Source organism: Limulus polyphemus, unplaced genomic scaffold (genome assembly GCF_000517525.1).
Source record: "Limulus polyphemus unplaced genomic scaffold, Limulus_polyphemus-2.1.2 Scaffold4407, whole genome shotgun sequence".
Taxonomy (NCBI): domain Eukaryota; kingdom Metazoa; phylum Arthropoda; class Merostomata; order Xiphosura; family Limulidae; genus Limulus; species Limulus polyphemus.
The window spans coordinates 34071-53683 of NW_013670017.1; the positions used below are offsets into that span (position 1 = coordinate 34071).

A 19613-nucleotide genomic window follows, 5' to 3' on the forward strand; every position below is an offset into this window, starting at 1 on the left:
AGTATTTTCTTATTTTGATGTTTTGAGCTCTTTTGTGTTTAGAACAATATATACAAATTTTTCAAGTATCAAATTGAATTTTTGTTCAATAAAAATCTTTCAAATGCGACTGTGTATTTTTTTCCCCCAAAACTTCTGTCTTCAAAATAAGGGTCCGTCTTATATTCGGAAAAATACGGTACATTTTCATCATTTCTTTATTCTTGATAATATCTCTTACAACAGTAATATATTAATGGTGAATACAGTCTGAGACTTAAATTTATTTTTGAGTATTAAGAGATGAAGATCCCACTGGTTGATTAAATCTAATATCGCGATCAACTTTACAGTGGAAATGTTATTTTATTAGGCAGTTGAAACTAACATTTCAGCCCATCTTCAGTCAATGCATAATTAACAACATTTTCCGAACTTCAAAACTTATTGTAAAGCTACTGTTTGGTTCTGGAATGATGCTAATGTTACTTCTATTGTTAAATAGGGTGACAAGAGTTACCCTAAAAATTATAGGCCAGTTAATGCTACTTTTTAAGTTTGAAAAATTCTGGTTTTTGATAAAGGCTTTACAAAATTATTTCATGAAATAAGATAAAAGAAAGCCAACATGGATTCACCAAAGGGAAATCTTGCCTTAGTAATTTGTTATCTGGATGATGGAAAGGGTGTGGCACAACAAAAAAGATGAGCTACAAAAAGCATACCAGGTGTTTGGGAAAGATTAGTTAATTAGATTGTAGGGTAGTTGGATGGGAGAAAAAAAAAGGTTGTTATTAATAGAGTCCAGTCAAACTGGACCCCATTTACTAGTGGATGCACCAAGGGTCAGTTCTTGTCCTTGCTTATTTACATAATGATACTAATACTGTCAAAAGTTTGATGGTTATTTCTAGCTGTATTAAGTATGTTGAGATACTACAAAATGGCTTCGATCAATTGGTAAGCTGGACATATAATTTAAGAGGGGAATAGGGAGTCAGTAATTTTATGAAAAATAAAGTGTGAGCAAACAAAGATAGCCTTTAATAACAAATGTTCCCGTGTTGTCCATACATTATGTAACCTGTACGATCAACAAACTGTGATTATCCATATAAGACATCTCGTATAGAAAATGGATTACGTACAATTAGAAGAAAAATAAATACAATATGCACATTTTTTGACAATTTATATCTGAAAATAAAACAACTTATAAATTTTGTAGATTGTATATTATGATCACAGAAGGTTCTTGAATTCACATCTACAAGTGGGAAACCCCTAAATTTCTATATTTTCTCATTGAATATGCTAGTTTGTACCAAAATGATATAGTTATATAGTGTTTATTTTTTATTAAAAATAAACATTAATAAAGCACAACTGATATTCTATGTTTCATAAGTCATATATGAAATAAATTTATACCATAAACATCACAAGTCTATCTAGTTTGCTTCAGAGGAAAAACATTTTACCAAAAAAAAACAACTAAATTCTGTACAGAGTCATCACACGAACTCTTTCACTTCCACGGATATAGAGAGGTAGCTCTCACAGTGTCACGTTTGTTTTTAAATACACAATAAAAACAAAAAGACTCTTAAGTTTCAGAACTTTAACGGGAAGACCATTTCTTAATGGTGGTACAAGATTCCAAACTTCCATAGAAAGTTATACGTACACATGTCCGTTGTAGCGAGAGTTGAGTGCCAAAATAAATAGTTCTACCTAGTTTGAACGTTTTGTTTTACTCTAAAAGATATTCACACGACAAGTTATGTAAGCTATTACTAAATGGTTGAAATAAAAATTTCTAAAAAAACTTCAGCGGAGACAGTTTTTAAAATAGAAGACAATATTGTGTTAGTATTTATTACAATACTTTGTACTTTTTCTACAATGTTGTCAAAACATGGAAGTGAGAGATAATGTTGAATAGATAAATCACCTTTTCAAATTAAAAAAATAAACTTACTAGTAGAACGTCACACTTAAAAAAAATATTTAAGAGGAATATGCTCAAAAATGTCCAACAAAATATTACCAAAAACAGACTTGACCAATTTAACTAGAAATAAATAACATGATTCATTGTATGTATGAAACAAATGAGCAAAGATATGATATCTGTACAAATGCTACTTTACTTGTACATATTACATAATAGAATCCACTGAGCGATATACCCGAGTTATGCAAATATCCTGATAGAGGACGCAGTTTACAGCTTACAAAAACATTCCGAACTCTACAAAATATCTTATTTTATGCTGTGTTTCACTGACTGCAAAATTTTAAAACCTTTACAAAATATATGATCAGTATAATGTATGAATTACTATATTAATAAATTAAACCTCTGTGAAATGAACTTGAACTTATTACCTAACATTATACTGTTGGGGAAAAGTTGTCATGTTTACATAGTAAAAAATGTTTGTTTGCCAATTTAACATTTTTAGTATTTTTGTAATATGCCTTCTATGGATCTAAAGTTAACAACCATGACAGTAGATTAATTTTAAAATAATTAAACTAGACCCAAAACTAAAACACACAATATATATAGATACAAACACATGCACATTACAAGAAACAATTAATAGTGGCACATGGTATTACACTTATCACACAAGTAAGAAGTGTTTTTGCAACAGTACACACTCAGTATACAGGTAAAATTAGAAAAAAAAAGAACTTACAGTACACATTACGGCATTAGACTAGATTACACAATACTTTACAAATAATTTATTCCATATCAAACTAACCCTAATTAAACTGTTTAAGTAATTTAAATTATGTAAAACTTGTTCAGATATTAAAAGATATAATTTGTTCCGACATTGTAAATTAAGTTTGCTAAAATGTTAATGAATATTTAATAAGTGGTTCAAACACAATCAATCATTTTTCAGTGATGAACTTGGTTTAAAGCTTATTATATGTGCATGTATGTATTTTATTTTTAAAGTCTGAAGTGATTATCTAAACGTGATTGTACTAACATGCAATCTTTTTGTAGTTGGGAATAAAACTTCAAGACATCAGGATCTGCACGCACACATTTAGAATTAAAGTCAATAATTCTAAGTCCATTTAATCTTTGAGCACGAGAAAGAGCTACATATGCTTGTCCACATTCAAAAACACGAGATAGAGATATCTCTACACAGTCCAGTGTCATACCCTGAAAATACAGAAATATGTATTTACATAAAATGAATCAAGATTTCAACAATGGGAAAATACGTCAATGTCCTTTCTTAAACAAAAGGTTAAAATAGTCTTATTTGTTATCTTAATAATTTTTAGTCCAAGTTCCCAAGACAGTGGATTTTTAGCAAAATGTGATGATTTTATATACTCAATAATCAATATAACTATAGTAAAAAATAAATACACAGTGATGTAAAATATCAACAATTTTTTAAACACTTATGTCTAAGATGTAAAAATGCTTTAGTTTTATTTTTTTATTAATGGTTTTGTAAAGATGAAGTTTCAGTTGGAAGATTATTTGAGCACAATTTATTTCTTCGTTTAAGCTTGCTCGATGACGGTGTTTTAACTGGTTTTACAATTATAAAAGTATTAGTATGTTATTATTAATCAAAAAGGCATATGTAAAGAAAAAAATAAAAGCAAAAGATACTTTAAGGTAACGATTACCTGAGATTTATGAATGGACATAGCCCAAGCAAGCTTTATTGGTAACTGTCGGCGGGATATATAGATTCCACTTCCGGCCTTAATAGTCCACTTCTCATAGCGAATAGTTTCCTTTGCCCCACTCACAAATTTAATAACTGGAAGGCCTGTGATACACATAATAATACACAATTTAACCAATATAAGCTCAAAGCAGCAAGTTGTTCCTCGTATAGTAATATATCATCATTTTTTTTTAAATCAGAAAAAATAGTTCATGCAATCAATTAAAAAAAAACAATAATTATAATAAATGTCTAAACCATAAAATATCTAGTTTTAGGCTTATTTTGGTATAATTATTTTTTGATAAAGATGATAGAGTGAAACACTGGGGATAAAAAAAAAAACGTGTTTCAGATGATTAGTTATAATTCATACAACAGTATCTGTTACTTTCCAGTATGCATTACGAATATTGAAAAATAGGTGACAAATCTCGTGTATAACACAATTCAATTAATTATGCTATTATAATTCAGTATTAATTACACTATAATCACTTAATAAATAGTAAGAACCAATGATTATAAAATCTTTAGTAGTTTCAAAAATAAAACAGACTGTTAAAAAAAGGAACGTGATTCAACTGAGCATGTATATAAAGTTCCCACGGTCCGTTTCATTCCTAAACATTGCATTTTTCACTGCTTCAAAAGCTTATATTTTAACATTATCATATTCTGAACTATCCCACAATTCCAATCAAATTACCCTTTACATTGTTATCAAAGTCGATATTCTGGCTTAGTTATTTTTTGCACAGTTTTCAAATATATAAGAGAAAGGATGTCTGTTTCAAGTCTTTAAATTAAAAAAATAGAAACAACTGAAAACAGTTAACACTATCACAGAAACCTATGAATGAGATAAAACAAAAAACAATGTGGGTAAGAAGAGCTAATATATCACCCAGATTATAAGCTTACATCAACAAAATATTTTAGCTTAAATACCTTTTGCATTGCTTTCAAAAGAAAGATTTTAGCTTAATTTCTCATTACTTTTGAAATCAAGATTATTCTACCTTAACCAACTTCAGAATGGTTTTGGAAGTCAATGTTTTAGCTTAATTACCTTCTACATTGTTTTCAAACCCAACAATGACTCCCCTTGCTCCATTCACGAGCCCACGTTGAACATCCAAGTTTTTTGTAAGCATTATTTGGGTGTCTTGTTTTAGTTCTATTGAGGTTGACACTGGACAGTGTTTGTCCATTAGCTGTGAAAGAGAGGGATCGCTATCTGTAGCTTTGAAGACCTTGGAATTTCCTACAGAAAAAAAGAAACAAATAATGTAAAGTTACACTTAACAAACTAAAAGATGCTTCTGTTTTATCATTTTTAGGTTTGTCTGCATACAATGGATATTACACTAGGCCAAAAAAATGTTGGTGAAATGTATAGACGAATTACTAATTGACACATTCTTGTAAATTTTGGCACTTAGACATTTGGCAACAATATATATTTTGCATTCTTGTAAAGTTTCTTATTAATTTTTTTATGAAATAAAAGTATGATCTATTCATTTCAAACATCTTTTATATAAATGCTATGTGCATGGGTGGGGTCAAAGTGAACATGCCACAATCTTTTGACAGAGTGACATTCAACATGGTATTATATATATTTTGTGTCAGAGGTTATCAACTATTCGATTTACTCTACATTTATGATTTAGTGACAATTTACGATAGAGAAGAGTAAATACCAAATACAATACACAGGAATACTGATAAAAAAAAAACTGTAGATATGTATTTCAGTGGTTGACTGCAGATCAAAATATTACGCAATTATTAGTTAAGATTTAACAGCTAGTAGTTACCCATAATACAATAAACATATTAATCCATTCATAACATTTAATAAGGCTTTTAGTCATATTTGAGTCACTGGAATATTTTGCCATTGCTACCATACTCTCTAAGCCTAATAAGGCTTACCTGATGTCTTGTCTTTTTAATAAATATAATTAATTTAACACAAAAACAATTTCAAAAATAGAAAAGTGTATAAAGAAATAGACAACTCCTCAGATCGGCAGTTTGTTCCTCACCACCAACATCATTTAGAATTAAATATTTTCAGTCACTGTGCCTAGGGATATCCATGGAAGGAATCGAAGAGCATGCTACATTTGAAAGTAGAACAGTTTAGAAGGTTCATCTCTCTTCAAGAGCATCTTTTAATCCTTTTATCCATCTCAATCAAGGTTTTGCGGTTCCCAGTTCATAAAATTCTTTGGGTATTTATATATTTCTTTGTTTTATATGATCATACCATCTCAACTAATTTCTTTCAACAATTTCTAGTATTAATGTTACATTTAACTATTCTCTAATTTTCGTATTTCTCATTTTATCAAGCCTTATCACTTCTCTTATCATTCTCAATACCTTCATTCCTGCCACTTTATTGATTAAGTTTTTCTTTCTTATAGATCAACCTGAACCATATGTTAAAACTGATCTCAGAATAGTTATTTATATAATGATTTTGCTGTTTGTTGGCACTCTTTTATCCTTAAACAAAGGGTACCAAAGTCCTACATTAACATTCATTCATTTATTTCTCTTTGTTGTACATTTTCTTCATCAAAATTCACTCCCAAAATACTTGAACTTCGCCACCTGTTTCAGTCTTACCTTTTCAAAAGATATTTCTAAATTCTTTCTAATTCTACCAATATTCATAACTTGAAGTTTTGTCTTTACTTAACTTTGTTCCTCTATTCACAGTATTTTCTAAGTTTTTTTCATTTTCTGTCTTTATGTATACATATCCCCTTCAGACATATAAATAACAAATAAAGGTGACAGTACACCTCGAAAAAAGGTTAATTAACATTTCTTGAGCAAAAATTAACTCCTCATTCACTTGCTTAGTCTTTCACAACTTCCTGGAACTGCTAATAATGCCATCACAATGTCTACAGCTTCCTTTCAGTTACATATTTTTCACTCTAAAATCCAGGTAAATAGTGTTCCCAAGCTTTTTAAACTACACACGACATTCCCTTGTTCTTCTCTGCAGGATGTACTTCTAATCACCCTCTTACGAAGCTGTAAATTATTTCTCATACCATTTTATATCAATGTTACTAATGTAGTCTGCTCTATCAAATGGAACTTAAACTTTGCCTGTTAATATTTTTAAAGTTGTTCTTCTTTAGTAGTAGTTCCCACTTTTTTTTATAACCTCACAACAACACGAAATGTGAACAGAAGCCTGTAATAACAAATCTTTATAGAAATAGAAAGAAAAATCACGAGTAAAAAAAAACTTGGATAATTGCATGTAAGGGATGATAGTTTCTTAGCAACTAAAAACAGATAGTTTAGAACGGAGAGAAAAATTCTAAAAAACAAACAAACAATAAGTGCATTCTTTACAGACAAGACTTCTTGGTGTTGTACGCAGATGTAAGATTGAGCATTTTTATTTGTGAATTATACTATGAATGTTAGAAAATGACAATATCAATTTTGAAATTTTTTGAAAAATTATTAAAATAGTTTATCATTATTTTTACTTAAATTTTGAAATGTAACACTTGATACCTCATAGGTGTTCACTGGTCATAGTACGTTTAAATGGATTAAACCTTCGACATGCTTTTATATTGTTTGTTATTGGTGGGGTTCACATAATGCATCACATGGAGTAATTTTATGTTTTGGCCTCTCACAATGCCCAATATAAAGAACTGAGGAAGAAAAAATTTGGTAAATCATTCATTTTCTATGCAAAACACATAGGAAACCCCAGCAGTAATTAATATGGTTAATTGCTATGTTGATGATACTTTGGTTAACACTTTTTATGTGACTTGTATGTTATTTGTTACTAGATAACCTGTATTATCCAACAAAATCACGGACCCACAAGTAATTTAGTGCATAAGTAATTCAGAAAAATGTATTTCAAAAAGATGTGTGAGTTCGTTACCCAATAATAGCTGCAGGATTAAAACAGACATTGGACAGGCCATAATTTTACGAATTATTGGAACAGTTCTATATTTACACAATGTATGGCTTTAAAGTTACAAAATTTTTTACCTGGAAGATCTTGAAGCTGAGATCTATTAATATAATCTACATCTTCCTTATGAGTACAGAGTCTTGTTGCTTTAATACCATTTTGTTCAATCTGGTGGTCAGAGGAAGATGCTAAAATCTTGGCTATGGTATCTGGACATCTACATGAAGAAAGGTAGCAGAATTAGATATTAAGTTTATCAAACAATATTTTTTTATATGTTAACTACATATGCAACTATCTCAATAGATAATTCTACTATTGTTTTTGTCCTGATGCCTAAATTATAAAGGTGTTAAATGTCATGAAAAACACAAAAGAATAGTCACAAATCTGCTGTTATACTTTAGACTTCAATACTTATTTAAAAAACATCATCAGTAGTGATGATGAATGTACATAATAAATTAGATACCATTTATTTAAATACTTAAAATTGGTTACTCAAAATAGAGGTACTTTTTAAACTGTAAGTTGAAGTTTTACTTTGTTATTTTAGAAAGTATATCTGTACTTTTGAGTTAAGAAAACACAAACTTCAACTGTTTTAAACGGCATCCAATATTTATTATTACAAAGGAAGAAAATAATTTTGTAGCTGCTTTAGTTGCTAAACAGTAGTTGCTACTGACAAAAATCAGAATACTCTGAAGTAATTTTGTTGTGCATACAAAGTCATCCTTGTTATGTATTTACTTTAACAGTAATTAGTGTAGAATTGTTTTTAGTTACATTCTAGCCATCATGGAGAAGTCGTGTTGCTAGATGGTAAACCAGAACTTCTGTTGCTGTATTGCATTTACTTTTATCTAGTTGCTCTAACCAACATTTTTCAAGGTTTCTCTGAGCATTTCCCCTTTTATTCACAACAAGAATTCCAACCAAGGATATCAAAATATAACTGAATATATTGAGTCATGAAGGCAGTCGTATACCAAGACGTTGGGAATCTATTACAGTTTTCCATTTTGTAAACTTCAGGTGTACTGTTTATGCCACCAAACTTTTTGTATTTTCTCATTCATTCATTTATTCATTCACAACATTAAACACTATACTTTGGAATAATAAAGGTTGCAGACCTAAAACTTTCCTTGGGTGTTAGGAATGTCGTTACATTTTTTTTTGTATTTAGATCTGTCACTGAATGGTGTTTGCCTGAAGAATTTAATTTTCTAAACTTGAAAAAGAGCTCCTTTGCTTATTATTTTTTTGTTTTTTTAGTGTTATTATCTACTGAGCTAACAACATTAGTCTCTAGGTACTAACATCATTTTACAGGTTTATTGTATAATGATTAATGCCATTAGACTTAAAATAGCTAACATACTTTTGTAAAGTAGGTTAAGTCTATGAATTTCAGTAATTACATTACAGACTTATATTTTCTTAAAACAGAATATTTATTGGCAGACTTATTCTACATACATATATTTTCAGCCTGATCTAAATCGCCGTTGATCTTATCAATTACAGTTAAAATGACCATTCAGCATAATTTCAGTTCCACATCAAAATAACAACTAACCTTCCGAGCCGAATACTGTTTAGAATGTTAATAAACCTAAGATCCTTCTGTCTTTTCACTTGTGTCAATTCCATATTAATCTGGATACATTTTTTCCATGCTGAAGTCTGTAGAAAGAAAAAGGGCAAATATTTAAACAAACAAGATATGTATACACATCAGCATGTATATCTTAACCTTCTGAAACAGAACAGTTACCACTTTTTACACCAAACATACTGCTGTTTGAGGGCTCATCATAATTTTGTTTGTTAAAGACATAATAAATGTGGTATATGCTTTGACCAAACACATATGCACCCTACGTGAGACAAATGGTTTTTTCATTTTTGGGGGTTGGGTGGGGGGTGTGGAGATTTATTAATGAAATAAAGAATAGGATCACCCACAAAGAATCTTAATGTCAAATCTTGAAGAAACCTTCCTATAAAAAAAACTATTACCGTATCTGCCCAAATATAATGTGTACTTACTTCCTCCTGAAAAATTCACTGCACATTTTATTTGCATACATTCAATTTTGTTAGGTATTTTACTAGAAGCTACTTCCAAAAATGTTGCTATTTATTGAAATTACTTTATTTTCTTCTATGTTGCGACAAAAAGGAAAAATATAACTGCGATTAGGAAGTTTCAATGAAGTTTATCTTTTAACTTAACAATATGTACTCAACAATAAAGAAATTTTCTACCCGTATGTTTGCTGAGAACAACAATGCATCAACATTCAAATTTAATACTAGTAAATTGCTGTTTCAATCGCATTGTACGATAGCATCTTTTTGCATTTAATATCCTTGTGAAAATGTAAAATCATGGAAGAGATTGTGTAGAAATAAAAAGGAACCTCCTCTTCTCAACCAAGTAAAGGGATACGGCAAAGCTACCATCTTCTGTAAATACACTTCCCAAATACTTCAATTCTTCTATCTGTTTGATGTCAGTATTATTCACCCAAATTTTTTATTTCTTCTCTTTGTCTTCCAATAGACATTACTCCCATCTTCTCTGTACTTATTTTCATATTATATTCTTTGCATTTGATTTCTGATTGATTCAGATGGTCCTGTAGTTTTCTATCACTTTTGGGAATGAGGGTTTGGTCTTCAGCAAAAAGGAGCTCAATGATGTCATCCTCTTCTCATGGGTTGGTTTCTTTGCAGATGTTGTCAATATAGGTGATGACGAGGAGTGGTAGTACACATCCCTGTCTCGCATCTGATGTTACTTACTTTGATGCCCCTGCTTTAGTTCTTACTGTGCTCATACTTAATCTATACAGACTGACATACTCTCATTAGGTGTTCACTTATGCCATATTTCTGTAATGTTTCCCACAGTTTTGATCGATCTACTCTGTCCAATGCCTTTTCTTGGTTGACAAAGGCTAATTTCAGGCTTTGGTTGTGTTCTATACTCTTTTCTGTCAGTTGTTTCAGAGTGAAGATAGGGTCTGTGCAGCTTCTGTTTGATCAACAACCCATCTGTGATTCCAAAAGTTGTTGCTCAATGATTGGTCGTAGCCTCCTTAGCGTAGGTTTTCCCTGTATGGCTTAGGAGTGATATCCCTCTGTACCTTGTGCAATCTCTTATTCTTCCATATGGGAAATATAATTGCTCTCTGCAAATCTTCAGGTGTTTCCTGCTGCTTGGAAAATCCTTCTTAGCCATCTTGTACCAGCTTCTCCCATGGCCTTGATCAGTTCCGAAATCAAACCGTCTTCACCAGCTACTTTATTACTTGGAGCTAGTTTAAGTGTCCTTTTTACTTCTGATAGTACTAAGGGTTGCAAACCGTCTTCACCAGCTACTTTATTACTTGAAGCTGTTTTAAGTGCCTTTTTTACTTCTGATAGTACTAAGGGTTGCAAACCGTCTTCACCAGCTACTTTATTACTTGAAGCTGTTTTAAGTGCCTTTTTTACTTCTGATAGTACTAAGTGTTGTTGCTTTTTGTTCTCCTCTGTAATCTGTTGATTCATTTAGGATGGGCAAATCATTGGAATAATCTCTCCATCTGTCGAGTAACATCTCACTATCAAGTATGGGTTTACCATCTTATCATTGATGATTTCAGTTGGGTTATATCCCGCTTCCACATTGCTTTAACTTTTTTGTAGAAAGTTCTGACTGCTGTTCTCTCCACTGTCACAAGGTCTGCTCCAAATTGTTCCCATGATTTTTCTTTGGCTTTCTTTATTTTTCTGCTATTCAGCCTCTTTCTTTGCTTTTACCATTTCCCTTATTTCTTCAGTCCACCAAGGTGAGATATTTTGCCCTGGTTTCCCTTTCACTTTCGTTCCATAAATGTCCAAGGTATATTTCATAACTATATTTTTGAACTTATTCCATTCCTCTTGTACTTTTCCTGTTGTTCCAGGAACAGCATGGAATTCTTCTTCGATATTTCTGCAAATTTTTTCATGTTTATTACATTTTCTTTACTAACCTTCTTTTCTTTATTCCAGCTTGTGTTGGTTCTTTCATGGTCAACATTACCATTTTATGACTTATATCTACGACAGTGTTTGGTATTGCTCTAGAATCACAAACTTTGATTTTATTATTTATCCTTGTTAGTATGAAGTCAATTTGGGTTCCATTGTTAAGTTATTCCATTTATAACATGTATAAATCTGGGATTCTCTATGCATGTGGAAAGTGTTTGTAATAAACAGATTATGCTGGCAGCAAACTTCCATGATCCTTTCTCCATTTGAGTTTCTTTCAGAGTATTTGACGGAAGGTGTAAAAGAACAACTAAAAAAATGAGCACCAATCTTGTTATCATTCCTGGAGGAATGACATTGCACCTTCAAGTGCTTGACGTGGTGGTGAATAATCGTTTTAATTTAAAAAAAAGAAGAAATACAATGAGTGTTGTCTGAAGATCTTGTACTCACTCCAACTGGAAAGATTAAAAACCTTCTGTGCTATTGTTATACAATTGGGTCATAGAAGCTTGGCAGTTAGTCACAGCAGAAATCATTATTAAAGGTTTAAAAAAAATGTTGCATGTCCAGTGCAGTGGATGAGGACTTGCTGTGGGAATCAAAAATGGATGAATCAAAGGTTTAAAGAAGCAAATCCAATGGTAGCACCAATTCTAGCAATGACGAAGGTTTATGTGTATTATCACTTATAAACTTTAATAAATTTTGTAAAATTGACACACAAAAAATTTCAATGAAACATTTCCAAAAATGTTTAATACATCAGTAGTTATTTACTGTATTTGGAAACTATTTAATAAATTTTGCACAAGTGTTGTGTAAAAAAAAAATAAAAAAAAAACGTACCTGGAAACAAAACAAACGATTCTCATTACTTTTGGAGACTGGTGGAAGTTGCAAGAAATCTCCACAAAGGATTAATTGAATCCCCCCAAATGGTTTGTCATTATTACGAACGACTCTAGCGACCTTCTCAAGTTTCTGAAAGTATGTTCCATCTACCATAGATATTTCATCAACAACAAGATGCTGACATCTTCTCCACTGCTGAGCAACTTCTTTACGTTGAGCTTGTTTAATGCATTGTTCTAAAGAATAACTTCCAGATCCAATTCCTGAAAAAAAAAATTCTAATATAAATTGAAGTACTAATAGGAAATTCATAATTGAACTTGAACAGACAAAATTCTCTTAAAGTTACAAAAATTCACTTGTGGGAATTGAACCCAGGACCAGTTGCCCTATAAGTATGCAGCCTAAACGCTGACCTAATCAGTTTACCTGCTAGTGCTTCTTCATAAGGTTCTTTTCAATAACTAATTACCACATTCTTCTCCTCCCACTAATGATGCCTGTCCTCAAGTCATGTTGGGTAGCAGTTTTTATTGTGATTATGTCATTTCTACAATTCCAACAAGAAGGAATGAAACCTCACTCACACAAGTAAAGCTCTTTAGCAACTGAACTGAAGGATTAACCCGCTAGTAATTGCTAGTAAGGCACTTTCCAACATCTTCAAACACCATATCTTGCTCCACATTGGGTCCCATTTGTGGTAATTTGAGTTTTTGTGTCTCTTGTATGCAGGATCTGAGCTTGGATCCACTTGCCCTACAAGCAAATACTCTACCAACACAGCTAAACAATTAACTTGCTAATACTTGCTCATATGATACTTTTAACAACTCAGACTATGACACAAAGATTTCAAAATAGCACCTATTAAAAAAGAAATGTAAAAAGAAGCCATTTTTAAAATAATCCAAAAAAAAGTCAACACTATTTCTAACATATAAAACTTGTATCTTTTACATCTGTTTAACACCAAGAAAACCTTATCATTAATTTAATACCAAATGTTCCTAATTAGAGCTAGGCAATTAGTGGTGTTTGCTGATCGGTTAATTGATGTCCTCATTAATAGATTATATTCAATTAGTACAGTGTTTCTCAAACCATGGTACATATAAGTATGAAAGAAAAAAATGTCGGCAGTGGGTTTGTCAAACAGTTGTTTCCCCTTTAGTCAGCAGTTTAGAATTAGAAATAGTGGAAGGGCGAGCATGTTTGGTGTGATGGGGATTCGAACCAGCAACCCTCTGATTGCGAGTCGAGTACCCTAACCACCTGGCCATGTAAATTGGTTGAATATTTTTGGGACAAATGATTAAATCATAATCTTGTTGGAATGATAAAAAATAGTAATAATTGAAAACACTAATTTTGATTAATCAATTAGTTCACTAATCAATTTAATTACTTCTCACAGGTAATAGATTAAATCACCCAGCTCAATTCTTATTGTTAAAATTCTTGGTTCAATCCCTATGGAAGACAGCACACTGCATAGCTTTGCACTTAATCTAGATGTTCCTTTTTCTACTATACTTTTATATTAACATCTAGTGTAAAATAATATTTGTTTTTTGAATTATTAATTACTGTTTTTAATATCTTGTGCCTTTTTTCAAAGCAAATAAAGCTTTTTTGAAAAAGCTTTCCCATACAGTACATCTTAAAATTAACAATTACACTCTAAATAATTTAGCATGTATATTTTCAACATTACTGTTAACATTATTTGTAACATCTGTGAAATAAACATTGTGCTAAACAATAACACATTGTTTATGGCTAAAAGCAGCTGGGATTTGACCATATAACAAAGTACTTCATTATATATTGCAGCATAACAGCAAAGGTACCTGATGATGACAAAACCTTGTACATTTGCTGTTATGTTAAACTTTATATTAAAGTTTTTCTTCATTACCCATTCAAGCCGTCTCCAGCCATTATTATTAACCCCTTATTGTCCATAGACCATTTATTGTACATTACCATAGCAATGCTTTGACCACAACAAACCAGGATGGAGATGATAAAGGGTTAACATAGGTTATTAACTGATGTTAAGATATAATCATTTCTAAAATTAATAAACTAATTAAACAAAGCTTATATATATAAACATCCAAAGTCAGAATAGATTGAAAGTTTTGTAATACAAGTATACAGATGTGAAGGGTTAAATTTAACTTCAGCTGATTTTTTGGTTGTTTGTTTTTGTAGATGATGGTGACCTTGATAGGCTAGAGCATCCAGTCAACATATTTTATGTGGTTATTTTAAAGAAATCAACATTGAACACTATTCTTAGGCTTAGCAAAATCTAAATAAGGTATGAATAAATCTTTGAAAGCATCTAATTACCAATATGTTCATTGGATATTCATCAGGAATTACATTTCATAGCTACTGTATATGAATGTTGATTAACCAACTTCTTAACAATATTCATTACTTTTATCTTGGATATTTACTGTTACTATAGGAAACTCTTAATGATGATATCTAAAAGTCACTTACCGGCAAAAGAATGTAAAGTTATTCCTCCAATCTGACAAGCTGCTATCCCAGTGCTGGCTGTGGCAACCGTATGGTTGGGAGGGAGAGCACTAATGATTCGTTTCAGCAGGTAGGATTTACCTGTGCCTGCACTGCCTGTGAAAAACAGATTTTTTCCACTCATCACAGCTTTCAGTACATGCTTCTGCTCAGTGGTTAACTGAACTACATTCAAGTACTTCTGTACAGCAACATGTTTCTGAAGAAGAAGAAAAAGGAAAATCTTTTGGGTATTAATAAAGTATTACTATTTTAATTATCTTAACCCCAAGCATTAACCTTTATCATACAAGACACTTAAAACGGGTTGGATAATTACTTATATGGACTAATCTAATTAGCTTTTAGGAAGCCAATCACTGTCACATTTATGTTCATATTACACCACTCTTATACTTGCCCTAGTTCAAACCTAATAAGTAGTAACACTTATAAGACTATATTTAGTTCATAAAAGTTATTATATACAAATGTATCTAAAAAATACAAATACTCTATGCCCTAGTAAAAAATTCAGAATATCTTTTTATGATCTTTTGGCCTTTGTTAGGAGCCTCGGTACATGATACAATTTAAGCAGTGTTCAACCTATGCCCCAGTGTCACTGCTGACAACTGCTTGCACACGAAATGGAGGGCAAAGCCTTCTTAGCTACATGAAAATGTACATTTTTATACCTTACTTATCAATCCGATACCTTGAGTCAGTTATTTTAAAAGCTTACAGTGCTGTACATAAATTTTCTTAAATAATACAAAAGTTATTAAAATCTATGCTATTAAACTTACCTATAGACCAAATAAAAAAAATCAATAAAGATAACTCATAGTTCTAGACAAAATTATATTATATTGATGATTAGTGGTGGGTGATTAGTAGTTACTAACTGATGGCTTCATTAATCAATTACATATTTGTAGTTTTTCAACTATTGTACGTACAAGCAAAAAAGTTGTTGTTGGTTAAACATTAGTGAGAGAGCCATAACAAAGACAGGGCAAAGCAAGTTTGGTTGAAATATTTTCATTACTTGAAAAGTTGCAATAATTGGAAACCCTAACATCACTCAGTTGATTATCTTCATGACAGTAAACTTAATCATAATTTTGATTATTTTATGTAACACTAATCAATATAAATACTGTTCACAGGTAATCAGTTAAATAGCTCAGCTCTACCAATGGATCCCAATTCTTCCAGAGTTTCTATAATTTGAGATCCAATCCTGCAAATATCTTAAAACATATGTCACACGAAGAGATTTCATGAAATATCCAAATTATATTGCATTAAGATATTTATAAACTTAATATATACATTTCAAAATTAAGCAAAACAGTGTTTTGTAAATACTGGAATACAAAAACATTTTGAAAAGATGCCCAAATAATTATATATATGAAAAATTTAATTTGTCAAGTGCTACATTATACACTATTTTTACTAACAGCTAAGACTTATATTACTTTTAAATATTTATAAAATTTGTCTATATTTTTACGGGCTAAACAAAATATACAGAGAAGAAAAACTTTCCCGGGTCATTTTTTTCTTTCTTGAAATAGTGAAAATTTGTTTATATATATAGTAAGTACATGCATGGTGTAAGTTTAAAGGTATTTCATTACATTTGTATCATTTTCATTTTAAGATAACTTCTCACTATCAACACATACTTGTGGGGATTCTTCTTCATAGTTCATTTGTTCTCTTTTTCTTTTCCCTAATCTTTTTGGAGTTTCAAGACCAAGTGGAATGTTCTCTTTCTGCTTGGAAATATTCTGTAGAGTGCTTATATCCTTAGAAGTCAGTGGACTGATCTGTTCCAAACATTTGGGTTTATCAGAAAGCAGCTTCTGCCGAGCTTTCACTTTTCCTTCATTTTTCAAACACTGCAGCTTTGCTGAAAGGATTTTGAGAAAATATGCAAGTTTACTAGGGGGGCAATTGGATAACAGCAACTGAACTTTGTAGTCTTTCAGATATATGGTTGCTTTCCCATCCTTCAGAAAACGTTTATGTATGGTTATATCACCCATAATATACTTGAAAACTGACTTTCCAACCTCAATCTTAATCAGAATATCCCGGAATTCATTTCTATAAAGTGAAAGGAAAGCATTTTGGTAAACACCTCGTTTTCCTGTTGATCCTGTCTGCCCAATGACTTCAAACACAACTGTACAAGTCAATTCTGGATTCTCAGTATTCATTGCTGAAGGCCTGCACTAAATTGAAAACATTTAAAACTAATCAAAAAATAAAATAAAATCCACATCTATAAGAAACAGCATATATACATTAAAAATGGCTGTATTAGAAACTTAATGCATATATAATGTAAATGAAAGTTTTACCAGTGAATTATGATGAATAATCAAATGATAGACAACTAAGTTATAACTGACATGCAAGCTACCTTCCAAATCCTCATGCAATATAATTTCTTCATTAGATTTAGAGCAACAACCACCTGATATTGAAATTTATTCAAATAAAGCAGCTTTACAAAAGGATTTAGATCATTTGATGAGTTGGGCAAATGAAAGGTAGATGGCTTTTAATTATAATAAATGTAAGATAATGCATGTGGATTATCATAATTTGAATTATAAGTATAATTTTGAAGGGAATAAACTTAACAGTATTGTATTCTGTTTGATCTGTCTCTTACGACATGCAAGCAACATGCTATTTCTAGTGGTACAGAAAATAAGATTTTAAGTTGTATCTACAGGAATGTTGAATAAAAGTTTACAGAGATTACAATTTTATTGTATAGGCCATGGCTAGACCGAATTTGCAGTATTATATTCAGTCTTGGGCTTCTTACTTTAAGAAGGACATTGAATTTTTGGAAAGGGTTCAGAAGAGGATTACTAGAATGATATCTGGGATGGAAAGGTTGTCATAAGATGACAGGTTAAGATTTCCAAAATTGTTTTCTCTTAAAAAAAAAGAAGAGATAGAGGGAATCTCATTGAAGTATTTAGAATAAGGGAATTGATAATGTTGATTCATAATTTTTTTTTACTTAATAATACGAATGACAGGACTAGAAGACACAAATTTATATTTTGGCAGGGTAGGAATCATCTTCTGCTAAGATTCTTTTTCCTAACAGGCTAGTTAGCCTTTGAAATGAGCTACCACAAGATGTTGTGGAAGCAGTAAATTCAAGGGAGTTTAAGGAAAGTATTGATAAATATTTGAATGATAACAGTTGGCCTTTATTTTTTAATAGTTTAGCTCAGTAGATGAGACAACCCAGATGGGCCAACAAGCCATTTTTGTCCTTAAATGCTAAGAACTTCTGCAACTGACATTTGATTATTCAGTGCATGTATGTTTAGGTACAACAAACTGCTACATGTTCATATACCATGCAATGATGATAAAAATTGTGATAGTGCTATCTGATAACATTTTACCATTTTTAAAGTAGAAAAAGAAACTTACAATTTTAAATACGGATTTCAGAAATTAGTACATATATGAAATTAGCATTTTGTGTAATCTCACAATAAATATTGGGTGAATAAAGAACAAAGCAAGTTAAAGAGGTTAATATAAAAATCCAAATAAAACATTCAAAACAGATCAAAGACTGAAATAAGGGTAAAAAGATAAAATTTAAATAGAACTTGGTCAACTAAAGCTATACATATTATAATACTGACACAATATGTCAACAGAAGTTTTGTTAACAATAAAACACAAGAAAACGTATGCAAACATATAAAGGTAGGTTTGACCAGTGCACTATCTTGAATAATCAAATGATAGACAACTACAACTACAAGGTACGAATGATTACAAAGTTACCTTTCAAGACTGCATACAATATAATTTTTTCATAAAACCACTTACAGCAACAACCACAATGTTAAAATTCATTCTACTTACTTTATATCTAATTGCAACCTAACACTAGTTACAATTTCTGTTCTACTTTCAATTATCTTTTTAAATTTCTACTGGGTAAATACTATATATTTTAAACTTTGTTTGTTACTTTTTAATTTTACTTGTATCATTGTTTAAATTCAAACCTGTATTGCTGCACATGATGTAAATGAAATTGAAAATGACTTAAGTTTATTCAAGCTCAAAGTTAAAATGGCTTAGATGCCTGTCATAATCATACTTAGACCAGAATATATAATTCATTAACACTGAGGTTGAGATACCATTCAATTTCAAGTTTCAGCTGTGATACATAAGTATTGAAGTAAGTTGTAACTGTAAGACAGCTATGGGTATGATTTATTTTTTATTAACAATGACGATAAGTGCAAGGACAAAACATTACACAAATATACAACTAAATTATCTAAGTCTAAAGTAAAATTAAACTATTCTTAAGGCACATTGGTACAAAAGAGTACTATTACTATTATTAAAATATATCATCACTAATAGTTTTATCATTATTAGCAATAAAAATGTTCTCCTATGCTATTAGTATTACTAGTTTAATT

General features: G+C 30.8%; 1 protein-coding gene across 1 annotated transcript; it reads right to left on the reverse strand.

The window, feature by feature from the left end:
* Positions 1 to 2831: 2831 nt before the first annotated feature.
* On the reverse strand, positions 2832 to 17359 carry LOC106471096 (ATP-dependent DNA helicase PIF1-like). Its single transcript, XM_013931684.2, has 8 exons — positions 16809 to 17359; positions 15094 to 15331; positions 12571 to 12839; positions 9272 to 9378; positions 7764 to 7903; positions 4774 to 4968; positions 3658 to 3803; positions 2832 to 3175 (listed from the first exon to the last, which is right to left on the reverse strand). Exons 1-8 carry the CDS (start codon positions 17343 to 17345, stop codon positions 2954 to 2956), a joined length of 1854 nt encoding a protein of 617 aa, XP_013787138.1. The 5' UTR covers positions 17346 to 17359; the 3' UTR covers positions 2832 to 2953.
* Positions 17360 to 19613: the final 2254 nt, after the last annotated feature.

What these genes read in the sequence shown, in the direction of transcription:
- LOC106471096 (XM_013931684.2), bottom strand. Translation starts at nt 17,345, where the DNA reads ATGAATACTGAGAATCCAGAATTGACTTGTACAGTTGTGTTTGAAGTC. An exon ending in AACAGTATTCGGCTCGGAAG is followed by an intron (nt 7,904 to 9,271) that starts GTTAGTTGTTAT and finishes TTCTTCATGTAG; the next exon opens with ATGTCCAGATACCATAGCCA. An exon ending in TCAGCTTCAAGATCTTCCAG is followed by an intron (nt 4,969 to 7,763) that starts GTAAAAAATTTT and finishes TTTTTTCTGTAG; the next exon opens with GAAATTCCAAGGTCTTCAAA.